Source organism: Bos javanicus, chromosome 12, assembly GCF_032452875.1.
Source record: "Bos javanicus breed banteng chromosome 12, ARS-OSU_banteng_1.0, whole genome shotgun sequence".
NCBI lineage: Eukaryota > Metazoa > Chordata > Mammalia > Artiodactyla > Bovidae > Bos > Bos javanicus.
The window spans coordinates 24255522-24273266 of record NC_083879.1 but is presented as its reverse complement, the minus strand read 5'-3'; the positions used below and the strand labels follow the sequence as shown (position 1 = coordinate 24273266).

The window sequence follows — 17745 nt, the reverse complement described above, 5'->3', positions numbered from 1 at the left end:
GTTTTTTACTCACCAAATCATATTATGGAAGAAAACTAGTGTTAAGAACATATTTTAATTTTGAAACATTTGTGTAAGCTTCTTATTCTAAATTCCATTCTCAGCAATACTGAATACTGAATGGATTTTGGAATACTTACTGTGAAATAAAACTATGCCAAAAGGTCTTATTCTCTTGTGGAGGTGAAGCTTACCTGAAGCGCTTATCTTGTTTCAGTTTTTCATGAAGGGATTTCTCTGCTGGTTTGATGATCTCTTGGAATATGTGAATGGCACCATTTCTTCCTTGCTTGCTTCCTCTCACCATGCATGAATTTTCAATGCAGACAGCCTAGCAAAGAAAAGAAAGATACAACTGTGCATTTCCTTATTTGAAATTCCCTATGTGGAAGAAGCTCCCTGATGAAATTTCTGGATGGTTTCTTCTAAAAGGTCTCTAGACTTATGATGCCAGAGGAAACAGTTTCTCTCCTCTGTTTTTAATGTCTTGTACCATCTGACCTTGGAGAAGGAAATGGCAACCCACTCCAGTACTCTTGCCTAGAAAACCCCATGGACGGAGGAGCCTGGTATCCATGGGGTCGCAAAGAGTTGGACACGACTGATCGACTAAAAAAAAAATGATCATTTGACCTGGGCTTCCCTGGTAGCTCAGCTGGTTAAGAATTCGCCTGCTATGCAGGAGACCCCGGTTCTATTCCTGGGTGGAGAAGGGATTGGCTACCCACTCCAGTATTCATGGGCTTCCTTGGTGGCTCAGATAGTAAAGAATTCGCCTGCAGTGTGGGAGACCTGGGTTTGGTCCCTGAGTTCAGTAGATTCTCTGGAGGATGGCATGGCAACCCACTCCAGTATTCTTGCCTGGAGAATCCCCATGGACAGAGGAGCCTGGTGGTCTGCAGACCATGGGGTCGCAAAAAGTCGGACACAGCTAAGTGACCAAGCACAGCACATCATCTGACCTCACTCATCTTATTCAACCAGGCTTTCTACTACTAGGCAAGCTACTATATGTGTAGGGCAGGTGGTGGTGTCAATTGTTGTTGTTCAGGTGCTAAGTCGTGTCTGACTCTTTGCGACCCCATGGACTGCAGCACGCCAGGCTTCCCTGTCCTTCACTATCTCCAGGATATTGCTCAAACTCATGTCTACTGAGTCGTGATGCCAAAGCAATTCCATATAATTCTACTTCTGTGTTTTCTGTCATTCCTCTCCAGGTTCTACTCATTCTTTCAGACCCTTTCTATTAAATTTCTTTAACCATGAAGTTTAGTGACTTCACTGCCTCCTGTAATCTTTACTATATATTACTATGGTGTGGCATGTGTGTGCATGCTTAGTCGTGACCAACTCTTTGCTACCCCATGAACTGTAGTCCACCAAGCTTGTCTGTCCATGGAATTTTCCAGGCAAGAATACTGGAGTGGGTTGCCATTTCCTACTCCAGAGGATCGTCCCAACCCAGGGATCAAAAACTCAGTTCTTGTGTCTCCTGCATTGGCAGGCAAATTCTTTACCAGTGGCACCACCTGGGAAACCAGTATATTACCATATATTGCTGTATTTTCTATGCAAATATTTACTATATTGATGGTAAGACCCTATCAGTTATAAGCTAAATTACTGGTTAAGTTATAGCACTTTGAACAAAACTAATATTTATATATGTATCATTTAGAATGCAGCACATTTTGTTTTGGTTTTGGTTTTTTTTTTGGCCTGTACCACACAACATGTGGAATCTCAATTTCCTCATCAGAGATTGAACCCACGCCCCCTGTGTTGGAAGCACAGAGTCTTAACTACTGAACCACCAGAGAAGTCCCTTCCGTATCATTTAAAAAGTGTGTCTTGACCTTGTGGAACTATGGTATGAAAACGCTGTGAGTCATGTTTGGTTCTAGGTCGTCTTTGACTTCTTATGAATTCTTTTTAGCTGTAACTGCAAGGTTGCCTGGAAAGAAACTGCATAGCACCACTTGTCAAACTGTAGTTTTGACAAGCAATATTTTCTAGAAACTTTTCCTCAGATAAAGCGCATTAGAACCATTTTATAGAAATCGTTATGTGCCTATAAAAGTTTACCATGCAACTCATTCAAAAGAGATTTAGTTGCTGAATGGTGACAGTACAGTCGAAGATCATCCTAAATATTTGACTCAGTATAAAAATTACCATGTAAACAGTAAAGTACAGTACGCTATGAAACAAAAAGCTTGTTTTAAAGGGGTTTTAGTTATTTATGGGATTGAAACAATGCTTTAGAAAAAGTTATTTATGATGAAACAAGTGCAAATTATCAGAATTATTAATACATAGCACTTTTGTATACTTTCCTCATAGTCTTTTCAAACATGCTACTCACTTCTCTAATGTTCCTATGAACTATTAAAATCATATTGGTAAACTTCTGAGAAACATTTGTTATAAGAACAGTCTTTGACAAGGGCGTATCTTTTGACATGTAGGCCAGTATGGGTATTTTATCTCGTTCTGATGCACTTACTGTGCGGTACACGAAGACTCTGAGCTGTTTGCCTCCAATGGTCTCAAGTTTTTGTCCATTGTAAAGTTCATTAAGGCCAATTTTTACTTTCAATATATGATTCTGGAGAATTAATTTAAGAAGGCGCTGATCCATGCTCAGTGTATCATCTATAAGTAAATTCATTACAAAAGAATGTTATTTTATTTAGAAAGCATTACAGTTTCCCCTGTAAGAGAAAATCATGAAAATGGGAAATCCCTAATATTATAGATCTTAAGGATCCTACACTTATATATGAGTTGACTAAATACTGAAGGCTAGAAACTCTATGCACCATGTGCTATTTCATCAAATGATTACATGATTCCAAGCAGTCCAGACAATAGGTTACATCTCAGTGAGGGGCTACATGGTTTCATGTGGTTATTGATAAAGGTTAAACTTTAAACTCGAAAGCTGGCCAAGATTTTCTCTGAGAATTTGATGTCCATTAGTCACATGAAAACAACTGATGAATCATTTGTAAATTTACTTTAATTTCTGGAGAGAGATTTGGTGAATCATGTAACCTCTTAAAGTTGGCTTGATGTCAACAAGTTACAGGCCTTATTATTACAAAAAGGAAAAACAGCATTTTTTAGAATTTGAATTTTCTTATTAATAACTTTCTATGTTACAATCTAGTATTTGGAAAAACATCAAAAATAATGATGATTATTTTTTCATTGTTAAATTTTGCCTAACAATTCACATATGTCTTTGTGAAGTCATTTTTTTCTGGAAAAAAAAGTAAGGTTGTATTAATCTAACCACAGTCTTTTAATAGCAGCTACAAGGTCAAATACTTGTAATAATAGTCCACATCATAATATAGAAGTATATCATATTCTCCTGTTTTTATTTTCTCATAATATGATACCTTACTTTCAAATTCTGAGTTGCAAAATTCACCTATGTATAATGTTGGTGTTAAATCAAATTTATTTTTTTTAAGATCTGTTAATATATCCATTATGTGTGCTGGAAATATGATCAGGTTCACAGAAAAACTGAAGAACCCTATCACAAAATTTCATTTCCTGTAGGCCATTATCTATTATAATGTTTTGAAATAAAGGGCATTTTAATAAAAACAGTACTAATTAATTGTATATGTAGCCAGTGAAAATCAACACCTCATAAAAGATCTATTATTTCTTAGCAGTCACGGTGAAGGAAAAAAAAAAAGTGTGTAGGGGTGGGAAGAGCTGGAATGGGAGTGGCCGATACATACCAGAAAATGCGTTATTCACAGGTGCCAGCAAAGTGTATTCTCCATCTGGCCTCAGAGCAGATGCCAAGCCTAACTGGGCCACAAGGTCTGTGAAAGTGGTTTGCTGATTTCCAGCCAGCTCAATAACTTGTTTGGCTGTAAGATAAACCATGACCATTCAAACAATGTCATAGTTGTTATTACCATCATCATGAAATTAGTAAATCAGTTCTTGGCTGTTTCCATAAGCTATTTGCTGTACTAGCAATGTGATACCAGAGAAGGCAATGGCACCCAACTCCAGCACTCTTGCCTGGAAAATCCCATGGATGGAGGAGCCTGGTAGGCTGCAGTCCATGGGGTTGCTAAGAGTCAGACACGATTCACTTTCACTTGTTACTTTCATGCATTGGAGAAGGAAATGGCAACCCGCTCCAGTATTCTTGCCTGGAGAATCTCAGGGACTGGGGAGCCTGGTGGGCTGCCGTCTCTGGGGTCACACAGAGTTGGACACGACTGAAGTGACTTAGCAGCAGCAGCAGCAGCAATGTGATAAGAAGTCCTGCCTTTCCCTAGTAAGAAAGTTCCAGCTTCCCTTTTTTGGGGTGGCAGGGTGGAGGGGTTAATAACCAAAGAATTTCAGAGGGAAAATATCTTTCTGATTTCATGCTTTTCAGTTTTCTTCGATTCTCTATTGCTCATCCCTTGTCTCTCTGCTCTTGTGAGGGCCATAGCTCTTTCATTTATCCAAAAGTAACCATTTGGTTATATCTTTCCTTCCATTTTCATGAAAAACTCTGGCATTGTAAGAATCTTTGATGATATTAGATATTAGAAACTCTGGAAAGCCAGAGTCTGTTGCACTGGAATGACCATGACTATACAAGCTACCTATTTAGGACTCAGCTCACTGTTAGTTTTTTATATATATACATACATATATATATATATATATATATATATATGTATGTATTTTATTGAGGAAAACATCAAGCATATACAAACGTAGACAGAATAGAATTGTAAACTCTTATGTAGCTATGACCCAGCTACAGGGATGCCCATTTGACCAGGGGTCAGCAAGACTTAGAGCCAAGTCCAGCCCACTACTTGTTTTTATAAATAAAGTTTTATTGGACCACATCACTGTTAGCTTTGTTTGTGCTTCACATGGCATTCCTCATACTGCACATTTATTTCCCATAAGCCTATACTTTAGACATCATAACTGATAAACAACAGTAGGTAGAAGAATGGGAAACTGTAGCTCACCAGAATCAGGAACCAGGACCTGATCAATCAAATGGATGACACCGTTATTTGTCACAATATCTTTTTTGTTCACCATTTTGATTCCATTTACTGTTATGCTGTCACCATCACATCCTATCTCAATGGTGTTTCCTTCCAGGGTCTCAAAGACTGCTCCTCCCATGATAGCCTCAGAACACTGGAGGGTGTTTAGAATGTGGTACTTCATGAGAGCTAGAGGATGAAGGAGAAGAAACATGCTTTCAGATCAATAAAAATAGCATTTGACCTTTAACAGATATCTTTCACTGTGGAACCAAGTATTCCTCAGAAATAGAATGCATATATAAGACCTAAGTATTGACCTAAGGTTTTAAATTTTTGTTTGTTCTCAGAGTGGTTTTTTTCATCAACTCTACAGTAAAATTAACTCAGTTTGGTAAGAAATAAGCAGAAAAGAAAATCAACTGCATGAAATTATTTGTATAGTTCTAGACAATGTGTTAGATCAAGTTCCATTTATCATAAGAGAATAATTTCTGATGGAAACTCAAGAATAATTTCTCCTTTCAGAAAGCCTTCAAAGTTATTTGTTAGTGATACCTGTTGCAAACACCTAAGTAGTATCTTGCTTTAACTACTCGTGACAGAACAGCTGAATAGGCATGCTTTATTTTATTGAGCTTCACTTTTGTGCGCTTTGCAGACGGTGTGCTGTTTTCAAATTGGAGGTTTGTGGCAGCCCTAAAGACAACATCTAGAAAGTAACCGAAGCAAAGATGGTTTCTTGAAAGACTTCAGACGTGATCTGTGCCTAAACTGTATTATGTCTATATTTTCACCAAAATATCTCATCATAAATTGGTTAAGCGTGTTTATGGTAGGCTGCGTAAGAGAAATGTGCTAGTCACAATTTAAAATCAAGTTGAAACTATCAATAAAAAGGGAGTCTGGAAAGAAGCCAAATTCTGTGTATGAATAAGCAGTGACCAAAGATAACCATGGAATTTTCTCCCCTAACTTCAGTGTAAATTTAGAATTAAAACCATTGAATAATATATATACAATATTAAACTTGGATGATCTAATATTTCAACACTTTCTAATTCTTTTTAATGCCTGCTACTTATTTACTTGGAAGCAGTGCAGAAACATGTGATCTTTAGGGTAACTTGAGTATTTAATTACTTGGATTATTAATTATTTAATTACTTTGTCTACTCTTTCAAAGATTTTTATCGTCTGCCTCAAAATAAAAGTTTTTCTTTGCCTTTGCTTATCAAAAATAATAACGTTGGCAGGACTTAATCTCTTTTTCATTTCCTTTTCTTGGAATCCTGGGAGGCTTCTCATAGACAAAGACACTTAAGTACCTTCTGAAGCCACTTTGTCTCCCATGATCCTTTCTAGAACTCCTCTTGGAAGTTTCTCAAAAGCTTCATTGGTGGGAGCAAAGAGTGTGAAGTGACCATCTCTCCCAAGCGTCTCCAGTATATCAGATGTGATGGCAGCTGCCTGAAACACAAATGTGCTTTTCAGAGGTTTGCATGTTGCAAATTCAGGAAAAAAGCTACAAGACACTCAGTCTAGGCTGACACCGGAGAGTTGACCCTATAGAAAGCTGTAGAAGTTATATCTTTCTCTTGTTAGATCTTTAAAAAAAAATTTTTTTTTTGCACAAACAGCCAGGTTATTTTGAACTTTCTACAAACTGTATGTTAGATGGGAAATTCTGCTAATGCCTGTGTGACTGAAGCAATATCCAGCAGTTAGTGTAATAACTGATGGACACATTCTAAATGTGCTCAATACACTTCAGTCACATAACTAATCATTCTTTATTATGTCCACATAAATATTATTCTTTCATATGAGAAGACGAGTTCTTCTGTGTATAATGAAAACCTTTTCATTTCAAGAAATATACTGCTTATGTGTCTGCCAGATTTGACAGTCTTTTATTAATTAATAGCTTTTTATTATTTTTTTAGAATCTGATGGGGAAGAGGAGAATTTCAGTGGTCCAAAACAATCTGCTGTTACTTCTTGGACATACCCTAAAAGATGAGAGCTCATCTTCTGCTTCAATGAAGTCCTGAATTGAGGTACCAATTTGTGTAAGGACACGGTCAATGACATGCACAACGCCATTTGTTGCAATCTGGTTCCCATGGATGATTCGAGCACAGTTCACAGTGACAACCTGCAATTGTTTGGGAAAATCAAATTGCAGAAATCACAGCTGTCCGTTGACCATTGGGACTGCAAGCCCATTTCCCATGTCTCAAGTTTATTGGTAAATGTAACAGGAAAGAACTGACATTCTGAATACAAATGCTGAGGATGGAGACTTACAAATGACTGTGTCTAAAAAAACAAAAAACCCCAAAAACCAAGACCAAAACCAGTTGAGAACCCAATTGTACTTAACATGTCTAGAAACATAAGGCAAAACATTTTTTGAATTATTGTTTTTATTGCTCACTTTCTTTTCTAGAGATAGTCATACACTATTTCTAATGTAGGCCAAGTTCTGAGACAGAAACAATTATTACATAAATGTAACCAGTTCTATTTCAGTGATTTCCTGAATATTGCTTCATCAATGACCCTTTCTGTCCCTGGAAATCTGACTGTTGGAAGAACCCCATGACCTTGTTGGAAGTTTCCCACAATGACTTTATCAAAACATGCTTATCAAAACCCACAAAAGTCTAAATCAGTATAGTAGCAAGGGGATGAATAAAAGAATTCTCATTCTCTGATTATTCTTTGATAAATTCTTATTCTTTATTTTTCTCTTATTATTGATTAAACACATCAACTAATAAAATTTCCCTTTGTAAAACATCTAAGTCTACTGTCAACAAACTGTCAATTTAATTTCTTCCTTGCTAACACTCTTTGGCAGAAATCAGTCTCTGAATTGGAAATTCACATGCTTGACATGTAAGGAAAAGTTTATTCACTGACATTTTATTATTTCTGTAAACCTTATATAAAGGTCATAGAAAAAATTAGGGGCAGTGTTATTGATAAATGTACTTTTTATTAAATAAACTTACCCCATTAGGATAATGGTTAATGAAGAGCCCCAAGTTGTTATACATTGAAGGGATAATCATGCCATTTTTCAAGTCCTTGGTCAACATTCTCTTATTAACCATGTGGCTATGTAAAGCATTCAGTAATTCAACATTCACATTGCTCTCCAGACCTCTCCGGATATCCTAGGAAAAATTGAAATGGCAGAAGTTTATTTTATTATAGTTAATTATTAAAATGCCTATAATCACACTGTTTCTACTCTCTTCTTATTTTCTCATTGAATTACCCAGATGGTCAAAACAAATTGAAATAAATAACTTAAAATTATATTATTTCAATTGATTAAGAAATTTTATAAGTACAGGTACTCAGTAAAGTCTTCCAGATCTTATAGAGTATTTGGACATTTTTAGAGTCAAAACTGGAGAAGGCAATGGCACCCCACTCCAGTACTCTTGCCTGGAGAATCCCTTGGACGGAGGAGCCTGGTGGGCTGCAGTCCATGGGGTCGTGAAGAGTTGGACACAACTGAACGACTTCACTTTCCCTTTTCACTTTCATGCATTGAAGAAGGAAATGGCAACCCACTCCAATGTTCTTGCCTGGAGAATCCCAGGGACGGGGGAGCCTGGTGGGCTGCCGTCTATGGGGTTGCACAGAGTTGGACACGACTGAAGCGACTTAGCAGCAGTAGCAGCAGCAGAGTCAAAACAAAAATTTTAATGAATATATTGATGAAGAGATGCTCTTGCCGTCAAGGCTTAGGGGATATGAAATTATCAGATATTTAAAATTTTAGGGTGGAAAAAAATTAAAAATGGCATTATATTTGTATACATACACTATTGTAATTTTAATGTGTTTAATGTTTATTCTATAACATTCAAGAATTCAACCATTCTGTACCTTTGATTTATTCAATATCATATCATACTGTACTTGGTGTTATGAGAAATACAATGTGAAATCTTGATCTTTGAGGTACTTATCCTGTGTGCGTGCATGTTAAGTCACTTCAGTTGTGTCTGACTCTTTGAGACCCTATGAAATGTAGCCCACTAGGCTGCTCTGTCCATGGGATTCTCCAGGCAAGAATACTGGAGTGGGTTGCCATGCCCTCCTCCAGGGGATCTTCCTGACCGAGGGATTAAACCTGTGTCTCTTGCATCTCCTGGATTGGCAAGCAGGTTCTTTACCACTAGCTCCACCTGGGAAGCCCACAGGTCCTATAGCAGCTGGTATATATAAGCATGATTAGATAAAGGACAGATGGAGGAAAAAATGCCTTCTAAGTCAAACAAAAATGGCCAGCAATTCAAAGTTTGGAGACAGGTCTTGCAGGATAGGTAGATGGGGTAGGAATGTTGTAGTGATCTAAGTCCAACTGCTGGCACAGAAAGCAGAAGTTGTCCAGTGTGGTTTTATGTTTCTCAGATAACAGGGAGAAATTTTAGAAAAGTGTATGGGACAATGACATAGAAGACCTTAATTCTCAAGCAAAGAGTAAATTAAACTGGCAATAGGGAGCCACTAAGCCACTTTTGTGGCATTAGAATACAATGATTAGCCTGGGCTTTAAGAAGGTTGATCTGGGGGCAATGTGTAACAGAAGGAGTGTATTACGAGGATGAAAAATGAGCTGTGGATGACTAATAGTAGTTTCTAAGAACTGAAGAGGGGAGAAGTAAGGATGACTCATAATTTTAAAGTTTGGATTCTGAGACTGGGGTTGCCAGTTACGGAAATGAGCCTGGGGGGCTGTTATTCCATTCATGGAGGTTCTAAAATGATTTGTTCCTTTTTGTTTGTTTGTTTGTTTTTTGCATGTTCATTCATGTCCAACTTTGTGCGACCTTATGGACTGTAGCCCACCAGGGTCATCTGTTAGTGGGAATTTTCCAGGCAAGAATACTGGAATGGGTTGCCACTTCCTTCTCCAGGGGATCTTCCCAATCAGGGATTGAACCCGCATCTCCTGCACTGGCAAGCGTATTCTTTACCACTGAGCCACTTTTTCCTTACCCTCAATTAAGGAGCATCCTTAATACCCTCATCTTTTTATGTATCATTATATATGCACAACATAAAGATATACAATTTCTATTAATTTCTAAGTTAATAAATCATATACAATTTCTATTAATATAGAAATTAATATACAATTTCTATTAATTTCTAAGTTAATATATTGAAATAATATAACAATAACAGCAAAAATTATATTCATTAAAAATAGTGAATTACAGAATCCAGGTTGTCCCAAGCTTCGTTACTCGGTGCGAAGTAAGTGAATGATCCCTTTCCTTCAATCTCCTCCCTCAGTTTTGAGACATCAGAATAGCTCTGTGTGGTGGTAGCTCCCACAATGCCCAGCGTTCCATAAACATGGTCAATAGGCATCACTGAAATAATCAAAAGATGAAAAAGTACTTAGGAGAAAATGTCAAAAATGTTATTTTACAATGATTTAACCTTTACAAGAAGTCCCTCAAGATATTTTACTGATGATTTTAGCAACACAAGTCTATGAATCATCAGCTTTATATGAAAGTTGCCTTTTGAATGTCAAATGATAAAGTACTATTGTTGTTGTTTGGTCGCTCAGTCCTGTCCAACTCTTTGTGACTCAATGGATTGCAGCATGCCAGGCTTCCCTGTCCTTCACTATCCCCCAGAGTTTTCTCAAACTCATGTCCATTGGTTTAGTGATGCTATCTAACTATCTCATCCTCTGCCATCCCCATCTTGTTTTGCCTTCAATCTTTCCCAGCTTTAGGGTCTTCCAGGCTCCTCTGTCCATGGAATTTTTTAGGCAAGAATATTGGTGTGGGTTGCCATTTCATACTCCAGGGGATCTTCCCAACCTAGGGATTGAACCCGGGTCTCCCACACTGTAGGCAGATTCTTTACTACTGGTACCATCTGGGAAGCCCCAAAGTACTTATCCTTTATGTTGAAGGTCAAAGAATTTAAAATTATTATCCTAGTTTATTTAATGTTTTATCTATTTAGTTGTCAAATCTGCTATGTCTATAAGGGTTCAATCACAATTATCACTAAGTATCTTTGATCATTTCATTGAAAAAAAATTTCCTCACTTCTCTCTGAGAGTGGCCAAGGTAATAATTTTTTTCATGCTGGCTTAAAGCTTCTAAGTAGTATAATACTGGTAGGTATAAGGACCATAATTACATAGATTTGGGTCCCTGAAAGAAATATGTAGACCTACTTCTTTTCATCATAATTTCAGGAAGAAAATAGATTAAAATATCTAACACTGCCAGAATATATCTCCTGAACTTCAGAATGAAAATTAATATGTGAATGTTAGCCTTTAGGTTGGGTATAGCCAACTTATTCTTCATGACCTTATTTAAAGTTTAGTATGACTTGGATCATATCACAGGAGATATGATTCTTATCTTCGTGACAATAGAAAGAACAGGTATGCAATTAGTAAATTAAATTACAAATTAGGATTTAAAGACACCCCAGCAGAATGGGGAAAATGAGTCCAAATTAACAGGTTAAATGCCACAAGGTTCCATGTAAATCCTGTGCCTAAGTTGAAAAAACAAATTCCTGTGGAAGACTTGATTTGATAGTATTCATATAAAACAGACCACTACTCTGTATTAATTAATTAAAAATTCAACATGAGCTAATGGCATAACATGGTTACCAATGACATCAACAAAAGTTCAGGAGCTCCCTACACTGACATATTTGTCTCAATATTCTCTCCACTGCCTGGACACACATGGGTTGTAGACACCAGTTTTGGATCACAATTAAAAAAAAAAAAAAGACTGGATTAGAGGTTTTCCATGGGTTGCTGTCCATGACAGTAAGGGCTCCAAAGTCTAGATCCCATTCAAACTGTGGGTGATGAGCCCACAGAAAGGAAGATTCTATTGGGGAAGACAGAATAGCTGGAGGAAGGGTATGATGACTTGTGTTAAGTATTTGAATGGCTGTCATCTCAAAGAGGAAATAGATAAACTATTTTTTCTCAAGTTGGTGAGTTACAGGAAACCAACTTTCAATATGAAGAACCTTATAAAATCAGAGCTGTTGAATCAGAAAAGATGATGCCTTGCCAAGTAGTCAACCCATGTTTCTAGACAAGTTCAAAGAAAGGGATTTTGTAGTGAGGATCTTTGTCTTGAGGAAATGTTGAACTAATTTAAATTTGGAATAAGTGTCTGTTGCCCAGCACCCAGTGTACAAGATGTATGTTTTCATGCTTTATTGCCTTGATGAACTAATGATTAAGATATGGAGAATATATCTTGGATTTATCATGGTGCTAAACACACACACATATTGGCTTCTCTAAAAGCTAATTCAACTCTTTTTCCTCACACAAGACAAATTTTTCATTTAATCCTATAATTGAAACATTACCTGCTGGGCAGCCTTTCATTCCTTCCATCCTCATATAACCAGGGCAGCATTCATATAACACAGTCCTATACATTGGAAGAAAATTAATATTAAAATGGAGGCACTGCATAGGATACATTTTGACAAAGATAGCAAAACATATCATTTTTTGCCATGACTTATTGATAATTTAGATATCAAGTTTGTTGTTTGTTTGTTTGTTTATGACATTGTTGTTTAGTTGCTAAGTTGTGTCTGACTCTTTGCAACCCCATGAAGCAGCAGGCCAGGCTTCCCTGTCCTTCACTATCTCCCTAAGTTTGCTCAAACTCAAGTCCATTGAGTAGGTGATGCCATCCAACCATCTCATCCTCTGTTGCCCACTTCTCTTCCTGCCTTCAATCTTTCCCAGTATCAGGGTTTTTTCTAATGAATTGGCTCTTCACATCAGGTGGCCAAAGTATTGGAGCTTCAGCATCCATCCTTCCAATGAATATTCAGGGCTGATTTCCTTTAGGATGGACTGGTTTGATCTCCTTGCTGTCCAAGGAACTTTAAAGAGTTTTCTCCAGCACCACAATTCAAAAGCATCAGTTCTTCTGCGCTCAGCTTTCTGGATGGTCCAACTCTCACATCCCCACATGATTACTGGAAAAACCGTATCTTTGACCTTTTATGACATTAAGGTAGTTATATGAGTTTCGTTTCTCATTAGCCTCATGGCATGGTGGAAAATTCCAGGATCGTGGAGCCAGAAGAATGAAATTTGGTTCCCAGTTCCACTACCTAGTAGATGTGTGACCTTGAGCAAATCATTTAATACATTTCTGTCAACTGATACGTAAGTTCCTAAAGACGACTTTGGAATTTTTAGCAGCTGCAAGCAGATGGCAAATCAGGCATTCTTCCTGTCAATATTATTGATGTCTTTGGTTATTTAAAACTAGCTACCAGCATTTACATTTATTCCAGAGTACAGATGTCAATGTGTTTGTGAAAATGAAGTTAACAGAAATAAGCTAATGTAATTAGTCAAAGAAGACACGTTATATTTCTGGTAAAAAACCAGACTTCAAAGCAGGAAATTTTTTTTAATGGAAAGCAAGAAGGATTCTTGGCATATGCCTTGTACAAGCCTTGGCATCTCTAATATATTTAGATGATTAAAGTAAGATTATATCAGACTTCCTTAACTTCCAGGAAGGGTGTAATAAAGATTTCCCTTAAATGTTTCAGAAAGCAGGTCCTTTCTTATGTAGTTAGTGTGCATTCCAAATAAGCCTCATGGTAATCAGGAATATAAAGAACAAAGGGAGAAGAATCCAGAGCTTTGGCATTCCCAACTGGGGCCTGACCTAAATCATGGCCAGGATCCTTGTAACCACTGACTTACATTGTAATTGTGTCAATGACTCATAAGTCTAGCAGATGTCTGCAAACTAATAGGAATAATGTTCCAGTCAAGAAGTAACATTAGTTACAATTATATTAAGCCAATGTGTGGGAACAGGCAGCAGTGTCCTGTGGGGTCCTAAACTTGGTTACTATGGAGAGTCCAGCTAAGGCTGTATGTTTTGAATACATGATTCTTAGTAGAAATAAAGATAGCCTTATGCATTTTAAATAGTATCTGTTCATACCTCCTTTTCCAACCAGTGTATATCCAATTTGCTTAAAATAATTTAAATTTAAGGATGACTAATATTATGAATTAAAGTTATTTAGTAATTTCACATTTGTTCATTCATTTTACCTTCAGAGCTTCCCTGGTGGCTCAGACGGTAAAGCGTCTGCCTACAATGCAGGAGACCAGGGTTCAATCCCTGGGTCAGGAAGATCTCCTGGAGAAGGAAATGGCAACCCACTCCAGTATTCTTGCCTGGAAAATCCCATGGATGGAGGACCCTGGTAGGCTACAGTCCATAGGGTCGCAAAGAGTCGGACACGACTGAGTGACTTCACTTTCTTTACCTTCAGAATATGAATTAAATTCACATTTCATAGGTAAAGCAATGAAGACTCCAAAAGATTATGTGATTTAGTATTTGTAACCAATATTATTGTTAGGAATATATTTTTAGCAATACCCTAACCCTTTCACCTATTTAGGGTATCTGAAATTTAACGATGATGTGTCTCCCATAATATTGTGGTTCTCAGGGTATCCTTCACTGAGGGTGGGGTCCAAATTAATAGGAAGCAGGCAGGAGCCATTTCCACTGTTTTCTTGAGCAAGGATGACATCTCTGACCTTTTTAATCTAGTAACTTGTTCTATCTAGAACTCAGCTCCTCTATATTAAAATGAAGAATTTGCCAATATGTATTAATTGATTAAACCCATAAGCTATCAAGTAATAAAAAATGTTTTCCAATTTTAAGTTAATAAGTGAAACAGATAACTAAATTGGGGAGTAATCATCTTTTTTGGTTATTGAAATAGTCTAGTGGTGGGCTTCAATTATCACCTTTGGAGACTCCAAGAATCTGACAGTTTGGGATGGAGTGACGGATTAAATGAAAAGGTGAAACCTGAATCTTTTCCAACTTTAATCTTTGATGAAAACTCTGGGGTAAAGTGGAGTATTTTAGATAATTTCTAAATGACTGGAGGCAAACAATCTTACCTTAAAATCCTGATTTTTCAGATCAATCTGTTCCTCTGGCCCACTTTTTAATAAAATGAGAAAACTGAGACAATGAGGTTAATTGACTTCCCCAAGACAAAAAAAAAAAAAAAAACCAAACCAGGAGGAGAAATGACATAGTGAAACTCTCAGTGATTCCATTCAAACTTTCTGTGATTCTATACCAAGTCACATGGCCAGTGGCCATTTCCTTTTCCAGGGGATCTTCCTGACCCAGGGATTGAACCCAGGTCTCCTGTATCACAAGCAGATTCTTTGCCAACTGAGCCACCAGGAAGCCCCAAGATAAAAGAGGCCCAACCAGGAGTAGAAATGACGTAGCCCAACTATTACAGTGATTCTATAGCAGGTCACATGGCTAGTGCCATAGAGTCAGGGAAAAAGTTAGTTTTATGAGTACAGGGAGAAATGCAGGGGAAATTTCTTTATTCACAGTGATCCATTTTTTTTAAGCTCCCAATTTTGGAGAGAATTTTCAAAAGAACAGTGTGTGTTTCTGTCCAAAGAAAGTCATGGGTATTGCAGTATTGTCTTTGGAATTGGCACATTAAAGAAAAGATGAGACTTACGTTTTTTTCCCACAGATGGCACCTTGATACCAGTTCCTGCAGGTACTTAAGTATTTCTTTTTGGTGCCCAAAATCTGTTGAAGGGCGCAGACATTTGGACTGGAAGATAGAAGTAAGGAAGAGTGTTAAATGTCATAACATTAACAAATAGTTTTTCATATCTGTAGGTCAGGTGGTTAAAAACAAAGAAAGAAAATGAAAAAGTTACTATGTGGTTTAGATTTTCAAAGACGTGACTCTCGTCATGGGCAGATCTCATTCTTGATCCAATCCTACTGAGTCATTAGAAAAACTAACTGTGACAGAGAGAGAGGAAATTGTACACTTCTGGGAATACAATGCCAGTATTTCAGAAGTTAATCTAATAGATTTTAACAATATGTTTCTTATTACTTTTAGTAGTAGGTAATGCCCTGACCCTTTTAAACCAAACATGTACTCACGTAGGGCTTGGGAGTGGCTTCGGGGCCCTGGAACAATGACAGATCAGACAGCAAAATAGACAAGTTTTACCAAGTCCCAAGATACTGTGCTCTGTAATTTTCTAGGTAAGCAATCACAGAAGTAAGTGAATGCTAAGATTAACTTAAATAATATGGCTGCCCAAAGGAAAATTTATTTCTTTGCCTGGAAGTAATTAGATTAAAACATTCTCTGCCAGAATTTTAAGTGTTTTTCTCCCTTAAAGAGATGCGAGTCTTATTTGCTCTGTAAGGCAAGGGAACTTGGAAGCATGATGAAAAATTCCTCTGAGACACAGGCAGCAGTACCAACATCCATTTCAAAAATTAATACTAAATGCTTGGTTAAGTTACTAAATTGTCTGATAACTTTAAGAAACTCAGGTGTAGTTTTTTCTATGAAATCAAGTTATTGCAAATTTTACAGAATACAAAATTTAAAAGCATTCTTAAATGCTTCAAAAAACTTCAGAAAACTTGTTACATTATCTATTGTGTAATTTTCATAATGAAAATTACACATACATACATACATACACACACATACGTAAATGAACTTTTCCCTAACGTAATGTGAGATATTTCAAAGCTGCTTATGTAATGAGAGACTCTAGCTACAGATTCTTTAATTTTGAAAACCTCATTCCAAAAATTTAGAAGGAAATAAAACACAAATAAACTGAATTGTAAAGAAATGCCCTGTTAAATGTTGTTAATTAGACTAAAATCTTGCAATGTTTCATAAAAAGCAATTATACACAAATTATTTGGACAGTAATTCTTCAAGTTTAAGACATGCACATAAACCACAGATTACTCATTTGTTCCTTTTTCTTATTACAAATAAGTAGGAAAAAACCCCTGAGGTATAAATAAGAAACTTTATGTAGAAATACACATACAACAAGCTAAGGGGGTGGGGGTGGGGAAAGGTTTATAAAATCAAACCACTGACTTACCCCTGATCCCGGCCCCTGATACGGCTGTGAGCCAAGATCTTGTCATAATGACCATTGGCATTTGCAGGGTTAACAACCAGCAGCAGGAACAGAGAACATACTGGTAAGAAAGGAATCATCTTTAGTCTCTCCGTTGCAGTTAGTTCACGAAGAGAACTGGCAGTGGGCTTTGGAGAGCTCAGAGCTTATATACATGTCAGAGTTCTGGGAGGGAGCTCTGCATCAACCTGGGAATCTGAACTCTCTCCAAAAGGCATCAGCAGCTTCAAGTTGCCAGCTAAAATCCACTTTTGTCAGTTGTATTTACTGAGCCTCTTTTTTCTTCTCGCTCTCCAAAAGATGTTTATTTTTGTATGATTTATCTTTTCTTTATTTTGCTTCCTGACTCGTTTCAAATTTCCGTCTTATTCATTTGTAATTTAGAGGGTTTTCATGGGAAATGATTTCGTTTAGACGTTAAGGATCATTCTGTAATCCACACCTTTCAGAGTCCCTGTCCCCGTGCTCAATGAGAGCATGATTGGGTCTTATCACATTTTGTCATATTCAGTTCAGAGCCGAACTGGAAGGTTATTATTTTTCACCAGTAAGCAAAGGTCGATGTAAGTCTGATAATCACAAGGCAATAACGACTGCTGATTAAAAACAAATGTTGTCTAGATACAAACTTTCACAGAGTATGAG

General features: G+C 37.1%; 1 protein-coding gene across 7 annotated transcripts in view; it reads right to left on the bottom strand.

Moving 5' to 3' along the window:
* POSTN (periostin) overlaps nucleotides 1-17377 on the bottom strand; it is a 35168-nt gene extending 17791 nt beyond the window's left edge. For 2 of the 7 annotated variants that reach the window (XM_061434730.1, XM_061434732.1), the window contains exons 1-11: nucleotides 17062-17326; nucleotides 15642-15740; nucleotides 12447-12511; nucleotides 10284-10441; nucleotides 8057-8221; nucleotides 7048-7194; nucleotides 6365-6506; nucleotides 5013-5225; nucleotides 3762-3896; nucleotides 2507-2655; nucleotides 195-331 (exon numbers count right to left, since the gene is read on the bottom strand). In XM_061434730.1, coding sequence (XP_061290714.1) covers nucleotides 195-331; nucleotides 2507-2655; nucleotides 3762-3896; nucleotides 5013-5225; nucleotides 6365-6506; nucleotides 7048-7194; nucleotides 8057-8221; nucleotides 10284-10441; nucleotides 12447-12511; nucleotides 15642-15740; nucleotides 17062-17180 — 1529 coding nt within the window. In that variant the 5' untranslated portion in view covers nucleotides 17181-17326. Of the gene's footprint in view, nucleotides 1-194; nucleotides 332-2506; nucleotides 2656-3761; nucleotides 3897-5012; nucleotides 5226-6364; nucleotides 6507-7047; nucleotides 7195-8056; nucleotides 8222-10283; nucleotides 10442-12446; nucleotides 12512-15641; nucleotides 15741-17061 lie in introns of all 7 variants that reach the window. The other 5 variants (XM_061434733.1, XM_061434735.1, XM_061434737.1 and 2 more) reach the window with 4 other exon arrangements.
* Between the last annotated feature and the right edge of the window lie 368 nt (nucleotides 17378-17745).